The sequence below is a fragment of the Besnoitia besnoiti genome, chromosome XIII (genome assembly GCF_002563875.1).
Source record: "Besnoitia besnoiti strain Bb-Ger1 chromosome XIII, whole genome shotgun sequence".
Taxonomy (NCBI): domain Eukaryota; phylum Apicomplexa; class Conoidasida; order Eucoccidiorida; family Sarcocystidae; genus Besnoitia; species Besnoitia besnoiti.
In genome coordinates this window covers 1,186,859-1,207,068 of record NC_042368.1, presented here as the reverse complement: position 1 = coordinate 1,207,068, position 20,210 = coordinate 1,186,859, and the positions used below count along the sequence as shown (strand labels likewise).

At 55.4% G+C, this 20,210-nt stretch overlaps 2 protein-coding genes across 2 annotated transcripts; one reads left to right on the top strand and one right to left on the bottom strand.

Annotated features, from left to right (window-relative positions):
* Positions 1–864: 864 nt before the first annotated feature.
* BESB_031340 (uncharacterized protein) lies at positions 865–6,472 on the bottom strand (the record flags this gene model as incomplete). Its single annotated transcript, XM_029361802.1, has 9 exons — positions 865–2,956; positions 3,247–3,360; positions 3,628–3,776; positions 3,959–4,020; positions 4,315–4,436; positions 4,666–4,730; positions 4,925–4,979; positions 5,274–5,356; positions 5,669–6,472. 9 exons carry the CDS (start codon positions 6,470–6,472, stop codon positions 865–867), a joined length of 3,546 nt encoding a protein of 1,181 aa, XP_029215269.1.
* Positions 6,473–17,954: 11,482 nt separating this feature from the next.
* On the top strand, positions 17,955–20,122 carry BESB_031330 (non-specific serine/threonine protein kinase; the record flags this gene model as incomplete). Its single annotated transcript, XM_029361801.1, has 5 exons — positions 17,955–18,070; positions 18,210–18,360; positions 18,743–18,883; positions 19,058–19,138; positions 19,955–20,122. 5 exons carry the CDS (start codon positions 17,955–17,957, stop codon positions 20,120–20,122), a joined length of 657 nt encoding a protein of 218 aa, XP_029215268.1.
* Between the last annotated feature and the right edge of the window lie 88 nt (positions 20,123–20,210).

Here is a 20,210-nt window from a genome sequence, read left to right as displayed (position 1 = left end):
GTCCGGTGGTACACACACTCTTCCGCCTTTCCTTTTCTTAAGAGACGAAGCCTCTGCTGTCGCGTAAGACGCTCCTGTGGCGATAAACAAGCGCCAGCCACGAGGCACGGCACGCGACTTTCAGCGCGCCTCCACCGATGATGCGACGAGAACATTAAAAATCCCCAGTTCACCTTCAACGTACCTACGACGTGTATTCCCACGGTGAGATCCAAAATTACAATGCATGTGAAGCCCGGCTGTTGATGAGTCTACACGGAACGGGGACCAGAGAACCTTTCTCCTGCCTACGGAGCAGGCACTTATTCTCGTCGCTCGCCCCCGCATGGACACACATGAAAAAACAGTTATATCAATATTTATACATGCACTTGATAGAAAATATGGACGCCAAATCGCCCCTCGGTTACCGGGCGACGCTGGACAGACTTGAGTCATCTCGCTGAGATTAAGGCACTTTCCTTTGTGAGGACAGCCGTTCACTCGGGATCCACCGACAAATGCACATCGAGCCCTTGGCGCTCCACGATGGGGTAGAGCAAAGTCTGTGGGCAGCTTCTCCCCGCCCCGGGGCCGTGAGTCCGTTTGACTGCTGCGCCACGGGCTCTCTTCGCTCTCTTATATACCTTGCAGTCGCTCGTCTTGAGGCCCACGAACACATCTGGACGCGGCCGTGGGGCGGGCACAAAGGGGGAGGGAGGGAGGGCCTTGGAGTTGAGGTTGGCGGGCGCACAGTATTCCTTCGGCACGTGCACCTGCTCCAAAACTGTTGTCTGTCCGTCCTCAATTCGCCCGGCGCTGCCTCATTCTAAGTGGGCGAGTATCTGCGGGCCCCGTTTACGGAGAGAAACGCAGACGCATTCGCTAGGCTCGGAGTCCCACCATCGTCGTCCGCTGGAGTTGTTTGGCGGTGGCGGCGAAATCCGCAAATCCGTCGTGGCCGCTGAGTCCCACCTTCAGCATCGCGCCTCCGGCAAGTCTGGGCAGTGTCGGCGCAGGAGCTCCGCTGGGAGCCCGCTGGTTGTTTTTCACCATCGCAGGCTGAGGAGGAGCGGCTAGGACGGCGCCACCGGCTGCTCTCGGAGCTGCTGGCGCAGAGTTCACGGCGTCCACTTCTCCTTGCACAGAATATTTCGGCCGAGGAGTCGCCTGGGGGGCGTTCGTAGGGGCTTGCGGGTACGAGGCAAAGTCCGGAGCGAACTGAGCTCCGTTCTGAGGAGCGAGTGAGACAGCCCGGGACACAGAGGGGTACACAGGGTACTGCGACTCTGTTCCGGCCGGCAGTGTGGTGTTCGGACCCTCAGCTGCGCTCCGGCTGTTGAGACCGGCGACCACCGCCGGATTCGGCTGCGCGTAGGAGCCTGGGGCAGCCGCGCCCGCGGCGCTGCTCTGGAGGCTGGACCACATCGGGTAGTCAGGACGGCTGGCTGCGTTCGGAAGCATCATATGAGGGGCGAAGGCAGGTGCACCGCACATCACCGGTTGCACTGGAGCCCCAGCGAGAGGCCGCGCTTGCGGGGGCTGCTGCTGCTGGCCACGCGCGTTAACGTTCATCATTGCCTGCGCCTGGTTGGGATTGCTGGGGTATGACGGAAGGCCCGCCGGGAGACTCGTCGAACCCATATGATACGGCGCTGCCGGAGCGTTCACTGGGTGCGCACCAGCTGCGTTCTGAAGCGGGCTGGCCGCGTATGGCATCGGCATCGGCTGAGGTCGGCCCTGTGCGCCCATGTGCAGCGCCTGCGGTCCGCCCTGCTGCCCACTCCAGGGTTGGGTGGAGCCCGCGGGGGCGAGCATGCCCGGGTGAGGTCGATTCGTGGGCGGCAGACGGGGGGTGCCCGTCTGGGCCACTTGGCACTGCTGCGCCGCAGGTGGGACCTGAGGCGTGTATCCGCGTGCTGCCGGGCTGAAGGAAGCCCGCATCGAGGCGTTTTTCTCCTGTGAGCTGAAGCGTGGAGTCGCACCGCGTGAGGAGGCCGCGCCTTGACTGACCTCTCTGTCGAACGCGTGGTAGTCCATTTGCATGCCTGCTGCACTCCACGTGGGGGTGATGGAGCTCCTCTTGGTCGCCAGCGACGAACCCCTCGCCACCGACACCCGCCGATGTCGGTCGACGCCACCCGGAGCCGCCGCGCTGGACTGAGGGCTGGGCAGCTGGGCGCGCAGCTCTTGCTGTTTCGCTTTCTCCCTCTGCCAAGCGGTCATGGGAGCCTGCAGCGCTTCTGGCGAACCTGCAAAGCCGCTGCTTGAATTGAAGTGGCAGGCCGCTTGGAAGGCGTTCGGCTGACGGATCTGTGGACCGGCGTAGGCGGCGAAGGGTGGAACTCGCGCCTGGCTGTTGGGCTCCATGGCGGTGCACGGGGTGGCGAGGGCTGCGGCATTTCCGCCCAGGTTTCCGTTGGCCGCCGCGACGCCCGGGAGGTTCTGCGGGGCTGCAGCGCGGACCATATCGGGGTGCTGGTACCCGGCAGAAGGCGCAGCGTGAGGGAACGGCAGCGCGTTGCCGTAGAAGCCCGTGGCTCTGGGGCTCATTGCCAAAGCTCTGGCGTTCTCCTGGGGTCCACCACGGCCAGTCGAGAGGATGTGTCCTCCGGCTAGCGTTGATCGGCGCGTGTTGAGAGCCGGCGGCACAGCCTCGCGGGGGCCGGCAGCGCGGCTCGTCAGGGGGCGGCTCAAAATGTCTCGCGCGTCGCTTTGAGAGGGCGTGTAGGTGAAGCGAGGCGTGCCAGTCCTAGCCGAGGCGAGTGGGGAGCGTATGCGCTGCGTGCACCGCGGGCGCGACGTGGTCCTTCTGCCCACTCCGGCGCTGCTGGAGCGACGGTAGGAATCGCAGGGCTCGACGGGTGCGTACAGAGCGTCCTCACTCGGGTGAACGGGGCGCTGACCCGTTGCCGCCTCCAGGAGTGTGCGAAAGCGAGCGCCCAGGCGGAGCGAGTTGGCAGCGTCGATGTCGTCTCTGGGGAGACGAAAACCAAAACAGACACAAACGAAATGAAGAAGGCAAACAGCCGCAGCAAGCCACAAACCAACACGGAAGATGTTTGCTCAAACTAAGATGCAATGCGATGCTCCAGTATACTCGGGTGCGCCGCAGCAAGTTACTCGCAGATGTGATATCTGCTGCCCTATGTGTTCGCACGGAAGCTGATGCAGTGAGCGCGGTAAGATTCTTCAGATGTTGAAGCGTTTCAGCCTGAAAATACACCGCCCTCCACCCCGCTTTGCGGCTGAACATTCTCCGCTTACCGGACTTCTTCGCGCACGAGCCCAGCCAGCTTCATGTCAAACCCGACGGTGGCGGCGGTGTCTGCTTCATCGAGATTCGCCGTGGCCGCTGTTTTCTTGAACTGTTGCTCCAGTCTGGATGCAGACATGGTGCATCGCAGAGAGGTGCTTTCTAGAATGTGACTTCTCACGACGCGTCATACCGACCTGACGCGGGCACGCGGCTCGCATGGGAAACAGATCGCATACCTACAAAACTTAACTCGTGAAAAGACGCGTGGAGAAACACAGCACAGACAGCATGCACACCGGTGAACTCCACCGTCCGGAATAACCACAACTGTAGAATTACCAAGACGCAAACGTATCTGCCATCGCAGACAACTCAGTGCAGCTGCGTACCTGGAGACCTGGGACACGAGGTCGAGCTTGAGGGAGCGGAGTCGAGAGGTTTCCTCCGCTCGGAGTTGCCGGTAAAACTGCAGGATCTTCTGTACTTCCTCTTCGCTTCCGGACTCTGAGACGACTGCGATGTCGTCCTGCAGTTCTTTCTGCAAAGCCGAAACAGACAAGAGGCGCCAAGCGACCCGGTGGAATCGGAAGACGGAAGGCAGGTGACTGAAAATCCCAAACGCGAAGTGCGGAGAGATGAAAACAGAAGCCACCACCGGCTGCTGGGGACCGGAAAGGAGAAGTTGAAAGAAAAATAGTGATAAATCCATCCTTTGCTCACCGCGATGTGTTCGTCGATTTCACGCTCCTCCTGCTGCAAGACATAGACCGCGTTCTTGAGCTCTGTACCCAGACGCAAGACGGGCACGCAGCAGCACACACAAATGACTGTTTATGCGGGCACAGCTACTCTCTCTGCTCAGGGGACAAAGCGTCTCCCGCTAATCTCATGCCATATGGCGCCATCCAGCTCCATTGAGAGGCGTTGGAACTCTCCGGTCACACAGCTCCAAGAACTGCGTGGCAGCGCCGGTGTGGAGACTGCACTATAGCATCACTCGTCTCACAACTGGCGCCGATTCATTGCGTCACGGTGGCGTTTAGAACCCACTAACCCGGGACTAGCCGCCTGTTTACCTCGCTGTTTTTCGGTGAGCTGCTTCATCTTGAGGAGGCACGCCTTCTGCTGAGCCAAAGGCTTCCGCGAGCTCCACGTGACCGGCTTGAAGGTGCACTCCCTGCTCTCGTCTTCGATTTTACTGTTAACATACGCAGAAGAGTAAAAGCGTTGAGGTAGGAGTCACACTTCAATTGACGGACTTTAAGCGTGATGTGGCATTGCTAGGGCGTATGCGCCCACAGCCGCAGCAAGCCTGGGCTCCTATGGAATTGTGCGCCCCTGTCTGATCATTTTCACATGCTTTTTTTTACAGACACTCAAAGCGAATGTGTGTGTGAAACGTCGTCGCCTGTTATTCTCAAACGCACCTAATTTCCAACTTCCGCTTCAGGTTCTCGTTCGTAATGAGTTTGTCTTGGTGTTTTTTCACCATCTGAAGAGGGTGACAAGCCAGCACGAGGAGGGCGTGAACTCTAGGGATACAGAGGACGGACAAGAATAGGTGTCTGGAGAGGAAGCACTGCGGCAACGACCATATTTGCAACGCGCGACTTCTGCCGCGAGCAACATCATAGATCCTTGGTCATCGAATTTTTTCAAGTCTCCCCTCCCCCGCAAGCAACGTACCGCTGCCCATCTTTGCTCCCACTGCTGTGGCGTCCGACTCGGTCCCGTTCGGGGTCTGTGATGTTCGAAGTCAGACAATCGAGAGCTGACGAATGAGAATCAATTCGCAATCAAGCTGGCTGCGCGGAAGATGTTCCCCGCTCGCAGTCTGCACGTGCTCTGACGCTCAGGTCATTTTTTGCGCAGACACAGAAAAATTCAGTCTTCGCGCAGTGCACAAAGCTATCGGATCTCACACCTCGCCACTGGTGCGCAATGCGCTCTATAGGGCCCCAGAAGAACTCATACGGTTTTCCTCAAAAACCACGCTCAAACCCGCGCGTTCGCCACGGTCGTGTGTCTGCCTTACTTCGACTGAAGAGCCTCCTCCTCCTTCTGCTTGCGTGCGCGTCTCACAAGTGCGTCGTTGTAGAGATGGTCGAAGCAGGTTTGCTGAACATCAGAAGAGAAGAAAGTCCCCGTTTGAGGAGAAAAGCGGCCGTGGCGGACACGCCGGCATGGAATTTCTGCCGCGAAGGCCGCCACCGGTCCAGCAGACGCTGTCGGAAATTGGCATGAGTACCAAAGAGGCAAGCGTTAACGGAACGACGGAAACGACGAAACAGAGACCGGACGACGCATTGCACCACGAAGCACCGAGAAGACGGCACTCTAGCGGTCCGCATCCAGGCACTTTCCTCCTGCGAATGCCACGGCTTCGGCTCGTGCTGGACACCTGAGTGCGAGACCCTGCGGCTTCCTTACCTTCCGAGAGCGTCTCCCAGTGGCTGGCCCGGACGTGGAAGATGCGCCTTTACCTCCACTTGGCTTCACGGCGGCTTCAGCGGCCAACTCCGTCGAAGGGGTCCTGGACTGCGCAGAGTTGCTCAGGCTCCTCTCTGTCGACTTTTCCGCAGACGCCAGCGCGTCCGCGCTCAGCTCGAGGACAGAGTTCGCCTCAGTGCTGTGGCTGTCTTCGGCGGGGCTGGCACTCGACATGAAACTGCCGACGTACTGCTGCGAAGTTCCCACGGGGCCGCTACTCGCGGCGACGCCCTGTCCCATGAAAGGCGGCAGCCGCGAGAGCCCGGCACCGGAGGGCAGCTGGTCCATGGGCTGCATGCCCGCGGGCAGGGTAGGATTCGCAAAGGAATCTCCTGGAAGATTCCCACTGGTCAACCGCGCGGGAGGGGGAGGCTGCCGCGATGAGAGACGCTGATCCTGAACACCGAAGCTTGGCACGCCAGGGGCCTGCATGCCCCCTGCCGCTGCGGACTTCGCAGCGTCGGAGGCGGGGTGTGCATAGAGCATAGCCTCGCTTGACGACGGACTGGACCAAAAGAGAGTCATGTTGTCTGTTGGTCGCTGAGGTGAAAAGACGCCTCCGCGTGGCGCAGCGACATCGCCGTTGGGTGCGCTCGACTGAGAGGTTTGTCGCGAGTTAGCCATGCAGCCGAAGGCGTTCGCCTGTTGCGGCTGCATCGGACCTTGGGCAAATTCGCTCCAGTAGGGGACAGCGGCAGAAGACCTCCCGTCCTGGTCCGCGCAAGGACCACACGGAAGGGACATGTTGCTTGAAAGGGGCGAGCGAGAGAACTAAGCAGATCTTAACCGTAGACAGACTCGGCGGCTCATGGGAAAAAGCATCAGACGCTCTCTTTCTTCGAAGCGTGCAGTGGATGCGAAAGCAGTCGATCTGCTTTGCCAAGCCTCCTGGGCAGAATGCGAACAGCTGGAGTTAAGGGTGTACGGCTGCTCGAGACCACGAGACACTTCGTGAGACTCTTATGCAACACGCAGATGCATGGCAGACAGAAGCTGCCTAGCAAGTTCAAAGATGAAGGTGTAAATGTTGACGCGAAGAAACGGTTCATGGAGAAGCCAAGAATGCAAGCAAGAGCTGGGAAACGCCACAAGCAGGGCGCTACGCTTACCGGGGTAAGAGACCGTGTCGGGGGCGAGCTGCGGAAAACCACCGGAACGAACGATGCGGTGTATGCATGGGAGGACGTAATGAAGCCGCGTAGTGCGTGAAGAGCTCTTCTTTCTGATTTACCAGAGAGTACCCCCCCCACGAATGAAGAATACGTGAGTGAAAAAAGCACACCGCGTACGTGCATACGCGTGAGGACCTGCGCGCGAGCTGCAAGCGCGGGTGTCTTGCCTGATGCTCCTTTGCAGCCACTTAGCGCTGACGGAGCGCAATGTATACACTGGCAGAGTCACTTGATCCTTGAGCTCAGTCAAGCCAGATTTCCTCAAAGTGAATTTTGCAGAAAAAAGGGATGGTGCATCCTGGCAAGACGGCATTGTTCGCGGGCTTTTTTTCAGCGAACTTTTCAAGACAACCTTCTGCAGCCGTCGCACTATATATTGCACAGCTGCGCGGCGCGGCGGCCGGGCGGCGCGCTGCGCTGAAACCCGGCGTTCTGTCTTGAGCGTCGCTACCCGTCCGCTTCTCGTGCGTTACGGCTGCTTTTAGCGCGGCTGCCAAGAAGTGGCTGCCTGCACAATCCTGGTGGACTCCCTTCTTCGGTTGCAGTGATTGCCCGGAGCGGAGGTAGGGGGGCAGCAGCCGCACCCTGCAAAGATGTTCGCCAGATAAGTTCAGAAGCATTCGCATAAGGAGCAATACCTGTAAATTATTACGGTCTGAATTTGCGAGCTTGCCCAGGCATTCACTTTCTAACACAGGCGTCGTTAATATCTGCGCGCCATGACAGCAAGACACAGACAGTGGAGTACTGAGACGCTAACGCAGGCGTGCTCTGACTCTATAAGAATCTCCGAAGATGCGCCTCCTATGAAAAATAGAGTCTGCGAAAGGAAAGATATAGCACTGCAGTCGTCTTTTTGGAAGGGAAGCGTGGATTTTTCCTGTGTCAATAAGCAGGGGACACGTCAGGGCTGCGGGGAGTCTCAACCCTGTGAATGGCAGCGGCTTCCGTACAGTAGGCTCCTTGTTTCACTCGCACGCAGACACTGGCAACGACGGTGAGAGTGCACGTAGCGCGACGTCAGTGAAGATGACGAAGAATCACCAGTTCGTCAATGGAGGAGTGAAATGTGGATGCCAAGGACAGCCGTACCCATGCCATGGCAACACTTATGGAGTCTGCCGGGAAGCTCTCCTCGCCAGTGTGCGGCGGCGTCCCCGGTTTTAGCTGGTGTCCGCTGTTGGCGCATTGTTGTTGCGATTTCTCTCTCGACCAATTTGCTCTTGTGATCTTTGACTGCTGCGAAGCCAGAGCACCCAGCCCTGTCCTCTGTACCAGAGGGTCGACCACCGGCGCCTCACCCCCTATATTTCGCGTCGGTGGCACTGGCCATGCCTTTGTGTGGGTCCCTCTGAGACGCCGGTGGACCGGCATTGGGTGTAGCGAACAAGGACATCGTGGTTCACTAGATCACTTCAGAGGGGATGCTACCTTAACTGTTGTGAGATCGCAGTCGGCTGCAACCGTGTCAACTATTCTTTCTTCGTTTGCCCGACAGGTATCGGCTGAAGCTGTCATATGTGAGGAAGCTCCTATTCTTGTAGCCTCTATCGAATAAGCATGAGTACTGTTGAGTACTGAAATGCCCTGAATGCGACCACGCTGTATCTGAGGCCTGGCTGCGAAAGTACAAACGTCCCGATACCGCTTCATGGGGAATGCTTGATTGCCGAGTTAGAAGCTCTCTGGCAACCATACGTTGTCGTATGGATGGTAGTACAGCTACAAGTATCGGCCGGCGGGATTTGTACAGGTAACGACACAACTTCACAGGACTACTGTAAGGCTCAGCTCGCGCGCCGAAACGGACACCCTTTTTGGAGGATGGGGATCATCGGCGGGAAATGTTAAGAATTCGGTGGAAGGGTAACGCTCGCTGGGCTCGAACTACCACTGCACTTGTAGAGAGTAGTGGGCACGTGAGAGACTGCGCAGCAAGACCTCAGTGTATTATACTGGTACTACGCGGTAGCAGGCATGCTAATACCGTGCAAGATTCTGCAAAGCGGCGCTGGCATTGGTTCTGGGAGATTCTTGCCGCTGTGGATCAACTCGATGGCATCAGAACTATTCAACCGCAACGTACCAATGAGCATCGGTGGGGTTTACGCTTGACGGCCGCGGCTCCAATGAGCAATACAGATGGGAGACATCACACGAAGCTCGGGTCGAGGATTGTGTTCAGGTCGTCACTATGCAGTTGTACAATACCGGGCACTGCGGTGTTGTCTGGCTGGGAAGATGCAGACTAGGTTGTCGTGGGCGGTGCCGGCCTCGCTTAACCAGCGAGCAGCGGCGCCTGTCTTGCTCGTCCCAGCCTGTTGCCCCCCCCCGACTAGCAGTGTGGGGACTAACTTGGTTTCTGTTGTTCTTTCGGGTCTTGCAGAGGACAGCGGCACCTTGTACGCTTCTGCCAAATGGGAATTGTCAGATTGCCAATTTCAAGGGAGGACGTCGAGCCAACAGAAAGAACAGCCGACGGTTCGTAGTTACAGTGGCTGGATGGTAGCTAGCCTCGCCGCTCACATTGGCCGGTGCCACTGAGCTTGAGAAAGTATGATCGCATGACACAACGGGACCCTTCTGCTTCCCATCCCGTAGCCTTTTGAGGTAATGCTCAAGCGGTGGCGGATGATGTGTCTTACTACCATTCACTGAGCCTGTGATCTTGCGTGCTGATGCTGCAAGCCATCCAAGGATGGCTCCGCCCCACTTTCTGTCCTAATTAGCATCTGGCTCACTGCGACTGTCTCCTCAGACGCCCGAAGATTGCTGGTAAACTTTGCCGCTGCCAAGCAGCTGCGTGCCGTTTGTTGTTCCTATCAGCCCCACGCCAGGAAAAGTAGTGTTTCATGTTCTCATGGCTCGGGCAGTGTCTTTTGCCTGGTGTGTGCTACAGACTCGAATGAAGGTGAGTCTTGTCTAGGCTATGGATTTCTGTCCCCGCACAACAGACAGGAATCCCTGATCCCAGTTCGTTCGATCGGGTGCTGTAGCGCACGCTCCTGACAGAAAATGCTTGACTGCCCCCCGATGCCTGCACCTCAACTTGAAGAGATCGCATGGGTTACACCAATCCAGGGGTTATCGTATGTGCTTCTACCAGAGCCAATGATTACCTATGTCGCAACTCTTTTTCTCGCCACTGAACCGACAAGCTTGGATGCATATTGCGTAGCCGTAGTACACAGGTTGGAAGTTGACATCCCGTGCCCCTGGCAGAGCGACCGGATCTCGGTCCTGCTCAGTTTGTATTAGAGGAGGCAACGAGGTTATTAATAAGATCTTGGTCAGCGCAAAAGATCGACTCATTCTACGGCTAACAGCGCTGCGGAGCCTAGCCAAGTCGGCTGCGTTGCTCATGGGTGACTGCCAGGCTTCCAGCCATATAAAGTGGTCCTCATTTGCACTGTATCAGTGTTATTCTAGCATCCTTACTGTTTAGTCTGCTGAAGATGGTGTAGCCTCCGCTTGCGGGAAGAGAGCGATACTCATGTGTGTCCCACAACAGAGTAGGAAACGGAGCACATTATCTCTGTTTATGTGGCGTCTCCCCACCGCTGCTACGCCCTATGAAAAAATGCCGGGCGCACAGGGGCATGAGTACCCGGGGGTTCTTGCCATCTCATGTTGTAGTGACGGCTCGCATTCACTGCGATGGCTTTCGAACAGTTTTTTGTTTCGCGACTCTGCCTTCTTCTGCGTTGAAGCCTTCACCGCAGGTGAGACTAGAAGGCAGCAGCATGTCTCGCCGGTTAGGAGGTAAAAGGAAAGCAGAGGGATAGCGCGGATTTGTGCGCGGTCTCGACGCGGTCTGAGTGGGTCAGTCCTCGTTGCACCACACCGATTCGACATATATACTCCTGTTCTCGTTCCAGTTTAGGGGTTAGGGTTCTCTCTCCCTCTCTTCTGTATCTTCCTGGGAGGTCTCATCGCTAGCGGGTGTGGGGGTTGCGCGGGGCAACACACGGCACCTGTAGTCTCTGTTATTGCAACGACGAGTGCTCGGATTGGATTGCCCATACGTCACAGGCCACAAGTATCACACACGGCCCGGGGCATCTGGTTCCCACATGGCAATCACGAGAGGTGCTGATGCGCTGACGCGCGTTGGGCACAAGCTCTGCCTGTTTTTCCAATGTTCCTCTGCAGGACCTTGAAGTCAGTGGCAGGAAAAGGTTATCACACTGGTAACTCCGCATATGATATGCACTGCGAACAAGCCACGACCTTCTCGCGCAGAGAAAAAAGCTGCCCGATTCAGTTCCTTTTGAAACATACAGGACGCAGCTTCGTGTTCTTTGGCCATTCTTACTTCGCCGCCGTGCTCCCTTTTCTTCAAGCCTGTTCTATGACCAGAGCCGCGCTTCGGGAGCCAAGAGGGCAAGGTGGGAGGGCCCGTCGGGTGCAAAGAGGCCAAGATGGGAGTCTCCCCCGGGGCCTGCCTTTACGTCGCCGTCCGAGGATGAACGAATGAAAGAATTCATGGACGTGGATGTGGGCGGAGACGTCATTCGTCATCTTTTCATCAAAGAATCTCGCACGACATGCGCAGCCGCAACGCCCCGCAACATCAGGGCGACGGCCGAAAGTCCCTAAAACGAGGATGTGAGTTTAGATCTTTGCGGCTAAAAGGACTGAGAATGGTGCATCAATCGTGTATGCGAACAGTTCATGTTGCGGCAGGCTTTCCCCGCTGCTCTGCTTCACCGGCGTTCCCGATTGGTGGTCATCCTGTTCGCTGGGTTCTTCATGCTAACGTGCGACTGAGAAGACCCATCGTGTTTGACGTCACGCACGAATCGTTCTTTATCTTTATTGCAGGTGATAGTTGTCAAGGCAGCGCCTCAAAGACTTCCAAATCTGCGAATACATGCAATGTTCGACCGCCGCCAAGGACGGCAGGCTGCCATGTGTCTAGCGCAGAATGTGGCGACCCATATGAGTGGGTCAAGAAACTGTCTATTTTACAAGCGGCTTTGTATCCCTGATGCAGGTTGCCGTTTTTGACGACTTTCGAGACGGCTGCTGTCACGTAAAGCGGAGTGTGTTCTTGTGCGTCGGCGGTGGTTTGGTCAGACGGTTTAAGGGACACGAGCAAAGATGAGATCTCTCTTCAGTTCGCCAGAATGGACAGAGACCTCGAATTTGCACAGATTAGCGGCGGAGCATCAGGGCAGTTTACGTCGGATGTACTTTACTTGTATGGACTCAGCCTCCTTTTCTATCAATCGCGTTTCCTCCTACCACGTCTAGGCGATGTGCCGTGTTTTCCTGGCCCTGTGCGCTCGCGGCACAGTGTGCTTAAACTGTTCTGATCTGGTAGCTGTTTTCTTTCCCGTATTCGTGTGCAGCTTTGATTGTTTCCGCCGAGTACGAAAAGAAGCCCTCATCGGTGCGGGCGGCTGGTAGGCAACTCGCGCCTGCTGGCGCCGTGCTGTTTATTCCCGTTGCCGAGCGTGAAGGAGGCTTGTCACACCAGCTGTGTTATGGGACTTTAAACATGATTCACTCTCTGACAAAGGCTTGTATCACATACATGTTGCGAGCTTAAAAAGAAGAGACTTGGCATCGTCCCGGAATCTGCAGCGACACCGAGTATGCAGCTTCTAGCCATAGAAGGAACCCCAATTCACTCCCGGCGGACAGTAATTCCTCCTTGACTGAGGCGTCAGTCTTGAGCTATACGGAAGAGCAGAGTCACCGGCAAAGTTTGAGAGGATTTGCGCAGCACTGCTTTGCTCTACAGCAGTATCTGCAGCACGACGGCAGGAAGAATACCGACGCAGTCAGCAGTACTTGTGTTGGAAAAATGCCTGCACGTACATGCGGACCGTCCAAGTAAAGAAAAGTCCTTCTCTTCTTACTGCGCGCACAGGAGACATTCGTGCTTTGCTACGGTCGGGCAGACATGTCTACTCCATGACAATACCTCACACAGCCAAGTGACAGCAGGAACGATTGCGAGTTCAGACAGCTGGGGGAAGCTTTACTATGGTGGACGGCGAGGAGCTGGTAGGCGGCATAGTACCCGTGACGCGAGCATTTGGCAACTTTGTATGCTTGCCTGCTTGGTATTAGCGTATGGTCGTTCATTCTGCCGTTTGCATTCTCTTTGTAGTAAGGGTCGGCAGCTCCCTGTTTTGCTTGATTACAGGTTAGTCAAGCCGTGGTAAAGCAACTAGTCGTCTGCTCCAATCTTCGTTGCAAAACACTTTCATATAGGAACACCCTATCTGTTGGGGCCTCACACTAGAGGTTGTAGAAGAAATGGGCTTGTCCTTTTGAGGTTTAGGGTACAGGCCTCTCAGAAACGTAGACTGAGTCACTGATGCTGCCTTTCAGTGGAAGGCTCACATGTCCGGTGGCAGAGCCACATCGGCGGTTTCGTGTTTTCGTTTTTCGTGCCGCAGGATTTCAAAAAGGGACCTGGTACGCCTCTACAGCAAGGTATCACAGCTGGTCTGGATATAACAACCTTTTATGCATATCCCGGAGGCTACATCCTTGTAGGCACTCGAGGTAAAAAAACACCACCAACGGTCCAGGTAAACAAGCGACAAGCTCTCCATATCTAGCCGGTCGGCAGAAGCAGTTGACGGGCATCAGAGGACGCTTTGGTTCACCTCGCTCAACTGTCGTGGTACAACCGTTATCATCGTTTGGCCACACCTAAGGTAAAGAACTGGACTGCGTGGGCGGGACGCCACAAGCTGGAGGAACGCTTCTTTCTCAGCTCCGCGAAACATATCCTTAGTTGCCTCTGGCATTCAGGCAACCCCGAATGCGGGCTCGGATTTAGTACAGGCACAAATCTGTCACTCATTAGCAATGCTGTGATAATACGGAAGAGAGGGGCTATATAATTCTTGCGTGATGTGGATGCTCGCCTCCAACCGTGATATAGGGGCCTTCGATTATGCGAGATCACGTGGTCAGCTTCTGAACATCGTTTCAGCCCTCCCTGTGACCCCAACATCAGTTCTCCAAGCAGCAAAGCAAATCGCAATTCACGCTAAAAGGCGAAGAACAACACTGAACGCCAACGCTTTCGTTGGTTACCTGCCCGAGTCAAGGTCGACTGATGCTGGAGGGCACCGAAAACGCCGACTGTGAGACAGAAAAACAGATTGATTCCGGTTATACTGAGGCCACTGCCGTGGGAGGAAAGAAAGACCAACTGCAACTAGCCAGGCAAAAACCGCCATCGCACAAAAATATTCAGTCGTTTAGTCTCTAACCAGCTGCCAGTTGCGCTGGCATGTATCCTCACGCTTCGGTCACTTTTCCTTCAACCGAACACCCGAGCTTGTTAAAGCAAAGGAAGAGGGGAGGAACTATTTCTTGCTCTACTCCGACTAATTGATTGCCTCATTCAAACGCATCCGGAGGGACTTTTTTATGCAACTGGCCGACGACTATTTCTACTGTGGATGAGTTCTACAAATATAAGGCGGCGCACTGTTGTCTATATGCAGGGTATCGATTTTGAATCTTGCACTTGCTTTGGGGTGGCAATGATTTTGCATTCGCAATCTCAGCTTTTGTGCATGAAAGTAATGCTGTTGTTGGCGAGAGGTCGGTGCAGACCTCGGTGGCAGCTTAATGCCTGTTACTGCGTTCGGTTTACACACGCCTTTACCATGTCATTTTTGTTCAGACTAGTTTGAACCGAGAGGTTGATTACACTTACCAGATATAGTATAATTGTTTTTAAGGGAAGCCATGTTGTCGCGATGGCATGCATCATGAAACCTGAAAATACATCGGTAGAAAAGCGTGTATATCAAGAGGTACAAGCACAGACGGATTCTACGTCGCCAAAGAACTTCGTGGTGGTTGCTAAGGGTGTCGTTGCGAGAACCTAGCCTTAGCAAGCCATGCTTGCAGACGGTCGTGGGTCAGAATCATCTTTGGCGTCATTTCTTTGACAATAGTAGTGTCTCGCTAGATAGGACACAAAGGTGATCGAAGAGACCGTTGGGTTTGTAGCCGGGGCCGGGGTGACGTGGAGAACTATTAGCAGCCCGCCAGACGCTGTCTTCTTGCGCGTGCGTGGGCATGCCACTGCCTCTTGGGAGAAGACGAATGTATTTTCGCTGAGTTTTTCTCTGGTTTGCTCAGAACTGCCTACGCACTCGTATCGAGAGTGGGCTGTCACCCGCAAAGGATGAGAAGAACCTGAACCGCTAGGGCCCGGCCGCCCGCCTCATCTCCTGGCATTGCATACGTTTATCATGAATTTGGAAGAGGAAAGGCTTCTATGCGACATGTCCGCTGTATTCATCAGTAAGGCACATCCCTTGTCCCGCGAAACCTGTAAGGGCACAGCATTTCCCTAACAGGACGTTGGTTTGTTTGACTACCGACTCGCAGCTTAGTCTCTGGAAACCGTCAGCCGCTGCTGGAAGTTCCGACAGAATTGCCTCTCAGATTCGTGCGTTTTGGCAGCAACGGTGTTTCTCTGTGCGCGCGATGGCCTCCTTCCATCAACCCGAACCAACATTGCCTTGCCCGCCACTGCCACCGTCATAACTATTTTGTTCGCACGGTCATATTTGCTCCTCAGACGCAGCGCGTATAAAGCCCGAGTGTAAACCTCGACGTGCCCAGTACAGGCTGTTCAGTCGCCCCACATGCCAGTATGTGGGGCTGTTTACCAATAGCTCGGTGGTGGAACCGGGAAAAAGTGCTGTAGGGGGCTGCAGCGGTACGCATTATAAAGCCGTGCCATTGTTCGAACAGAGCAGCAAGTAGCGATGCAGCACCGGAAGATTCTTGCGAGCGATGTCAAGGGCACTCACGCTCGCGTTGCCTTGGCGTGGGCATTAGGCCTTTTGGAAGTCCTCGGCCTTACTACATCCGAAATTCTTCGAACGGTTTTGTAGTGGCACCTCATAGCGATGACGTTTCAAATTCCTCTTTATAGCTTTTGCATGCTCTATAAATCCGTTCTCGAAGTGGTCTGATCCTCGTCGCCCGACTATGGATGGCTTTTCTTGTGGGACCAGCCATCGCTCACCCATATCCTGAGTGGCACGCTGCAGTACTGACTACCGCTCCTTTCCACCCCGCCCCAGAAGGAGTGACATGAAGAGCCAGCCAAATCACCTATGTCTCCGGTGTGCTTCCCGTTTGATGAGTGATATACACAAGTAAGGCAAGACGCTGCTTTTGATCACATGACCTCATGTACCCCACAGTTTTATCAAAGGGGACCTGCTCGGTGGGAGACTAAATTTGAACCGCCTGTAAATGATACTGTATGTGAACCCAACTATTGCCAGGCTCTGACACAACCTCGACGGAACACTGTGGCGGAGTGCAAGGGGAGGGAGGCAAGGAGGACGAGCTCTGTTCTCTTTCGTCCGCAATGCTGTCGTAACGGTGCATACAGAACTACGTACTAAATGGCCACCGCTGGTGCCCCCGCTCTCTTACTGCCTTGTTGTGGCACTCGTAACGTGCTCGTGCTGGTATGCCTCATCGCAAGGCGAGCCCATGCGTAGGCGTCCCACCGTTTCTATGAAGCGCTTAAAATACCTGCATAAAGCCATTATTAACAGCCCATTCCCTCAGAATCCACGAAAAACAAACGCACAGCGAAGCTGCCGCCTGCTGTAACTAACGAGCACCGGTTTTTCGTGTCTCTTTGTCCGAACTCGCGTAGCGTCCTTTCACTGATGCTGTGCCCAAGGCATCTGAGTTGACACACGAATTGAGCCCACCGCGCCGAAGAATATACCCGCTGCTTTTTCTCAAAAGATTGCGAACTGCAAGTGGAACCGAACCATCAGTGGAGCGAACGTAGATGACAAGCGCAGCGCCAACGCCAGCCTATATCTGCGCTTCTTCACGGGCAGGCCATCCCCCTCGACAATCCGTCGAGCTACCGTGATTAAGATAGACCCAGCAGCTGTCTTCCGCGTTTTGATAGGACAGTGGGGTTCCAGTGTAGGCATCACTTCGCTGTGCGTAGGAGGCTGTGCCAATGATGGCGGAGGTAGGCAAACTCAGCCTTGCCGCAGCAAAGGATTCAAGGAAGCAAGCTGAGCTGGATGCTCAGTTGTTGGCGAACCGCATCGCCCTCCTGAAGGTACTGCTTGGTTTAATCCGCTCGACAACTCGGAGCACACCTCTGACGGGCCGAAGCGGGACGTAGAGGCAGCACGCAGGGTAGGGAAAGAGTCGGCGTGTATCTTCTGTGTTACGGACGAAGTAAGCCGGACAGAAAGAGGAAGACAAACCCATCGTCAGCTGCGCGCGTGCGCGCAACTTGTGCCAACCCAACGTGAAACGTATACTTGGGTTTTTAACATGCCCGGCCTCCGAGAAACTGGAATATAAACTGTCGCTCCTCTGGGTGGCGAGACCCTCACTTGGAAGGACTCCGGCGGAACACGAAGGGACCAGTACCTTTGTGCTGTCAGGGTGCGTCCCTGTTACCGCCGTAGATAGCGCGTTTGTTCCAAACTGCTGGCAATAGCTGCTGCTCACCTGTGGAGAAAAAACGGGAAACACTAGCGTTCTGTCACCCCGCAAAAAAAATTATCTTCGGTTTGCACTGAGATCCACTGCGGTTGTCTGAAGTGGTGCCGCTCATCATCCATCTCGTAGTGTCTGAGGGGCCAGGATTTGTGGTGAGAGGTCCGGGTCTCGGATTACATGACACGCAGCAAGAAGAGGCTCGAGCATGGAAGAAGATCGAAGAGACCCGCCGGAAGGCGCAGGAGCTGCACGAAATCAAGCAGCGGCAGGAGCTGCGACAGGAAGGGCGAGATGAGGTAACGCACCGTTTATCATCGTGCACTTCTGCTCGGGCCCCGCCCTGCTACAAGCCTAAAAATACATCCGGTTGCGTCCTTGTACACGGCCGTAACCCCGCCGAAACTGCAAACGAGATTCCGGCAGACCCGTGCCTCTTCTGGCTCTCCCTCCACCGAATCAAGCTGTTGCAGGCACTACGTGTAGAAAGCTGGACAACCCGTAACTCTAGTCTGCGGCTGTGACATGAGTCGAGTGTGACGCTCCCTGTGGTTGGCTGGGTGTACCAGATGATCAAAGAGCGCGTGAGACGGATGAAGGAGGCGCAGACTCAAAACCTCATTTTGCGGGAGCAGGCTCAACAAAAGCGAGAAAACGCAAGGCAAAGGACCGAGCAGCAACGCAGGTGGGCGCATATCCACGCAGCGTGACAAAGGTTCACAGCGGGGGACCGGTGGCCCCGGGCCGAGACGGCACAGCACGCCACTTTCTAAGCCTGTGCAGATTCGAACGTTAAGCCAATAAGCGAGTGTTGTCATACACAGAGACGACGCTCGAAAAGCCAAGGCGATGCAAGCCAAAGCAGCTGAGGAAAGACGAATGAGAGACAACAAAGAGAGGTACTACAACCACGAGCGGTCAGTGGCAATCCGTCGTCAGCAAGAGGAGGTCCGGAAAAAACGAGAAGAAGAGCAAGTGAGCCAAATGGGAAACACTCGGTCACAGGACTGCAGGCAGCATTTGCCGAAAGCCGTCGCTGTTGCGACACTGTATAGTCCGCTTCGCAAGTGTGGATATCATACTGCTGCTCGTCCGTACTACTGTGAGGTCGTTCGTTGATTCCATAGAATTCGCGTAAGAGACGTTACGGGCGGTTTGCTAAGCTGATGCTTTGCTAGTACCAAAATATTTTCCGCGCAGGGGCCACTTGCCATAACTGTGATCTCCAAACGATTGTCGCGGCCTACATGTGCACGCAGGCGGCACAAAGGCGCCGTGTGGCAGGAGAAGTATATTGGGATGGCGGTGACCGCAACGAGGATATCTGTCTAGTCAGCTTTTTCGTTACCGTTTGCAGTTGAGGCGGATGCAGAAGACTCAGGAAAACTATGAGGCCAGGGTTGCCCAAGAAGAGATGATCAGAGCGAGGACGGAGGCTCTTGTTGCAAAGTTAGAGAAAGAAGAAATGGAACTGATACAGCGATTGCAGAACACGCAAGTAACTCTCCGCTTGCCTCTCCTAGCTCTGGTCTGCTTTGGAGTGAGGGAGAAGAACAGACCAGAAGCTTCACTTATTCAGCACACGAGACAGCCAGTCAGAGTGACAGGGATAGAGTGACGTGGACACCTCAGGAGCTTTGTCCCTTGCCAAGGTGTCTCGTTTCCTCCTTAGGTGATTCAGCGCAGCGCCTATCGGCAGCTCGATGAGGCTCTGCGCACGCCCGCGACACACCCAACCCCTGCAAAGCCGAAGGTACGAAAAGTGACAAATAAGACACCATTTGACAACACAGAGCGTGCCAACAGCAGGAAACTTCGCAGCGGCTTCGGCTATGTTCTCCGGAGAATACGTATCTGAAGCAAATGCTTTTTCTGTTCAGTCAACGTGCCCACACGCAGAGGCCGAGCCCAAGACGTTGCACGCAGCACGCAGCCAAACAAAAAATATCTCGGGGTCGCCTACAGAGCTCCGCTCTTGAAGCCCGTGGCATCACTCAATATGTTTCACAGTGTCTTTAATATTTTAGCTAGAGTACCCGAAACCATATCTCGCCAGGGGCCAGGGCCACTCGCACACAAAGTAGCCCTAGTCAATACTCATACATTTCTCCTATCGTCAATCCTACACTCGTATCGCTTGTAAACTCTGAAATACAGTGCAGCTGCCACTATATTCCAGGGGAAATGCCATCCCCACGCGCGCGAGGTTCCCCGGTTTCCGTAAAGGATCGGGGTTGCGCCCTATACAGAGAAATCGGACGCTACCCTCGCCGCCAGTTCACCCCATTTCGGAAGCGGAACCTCGTCTGATGACATGTGTCAGGCGAAAGCCAAAGTGCATGACTCTCCTGGCCCTAATGCACCAATCCAAGGTGGACGTAGCCCATAGCGGCAGCCCCCGTCAGGCATAACAAATAGCCCGTGAGTTGTAGTCGAGGGAACCCCGGACTGCTTCGTGCATCCTGTCGCTGCGAGTCTCGACAGAAGGGAGGACAAACAGGAAACTGCTCGAGAGAAAGCTCCCCTTGCCGCACACCTACAGCGTCGCGCCGCTGATGTGTGCGTTCAGCGCGTAATATCATGCGAATGCATCGTCACTGCCTCCTCCCTCCGGGAGGTGGAAATAACTAAAGTTCGCGCCGACACCGGCGGCCCCACAGAACAGGATAATTCTGCAGACTCATCGTGGACCAGTTTCGTTTTCGCTCTCGGGGTGCGACTGGACCTCGTAATATGAGGCGGCGACCATTTCCAAACAGGAGATGAAAACCGAGCGACGCCTTTTCCTTTCCTAAGATCGTCGTTTCCATGCGCTCGCGAAACCG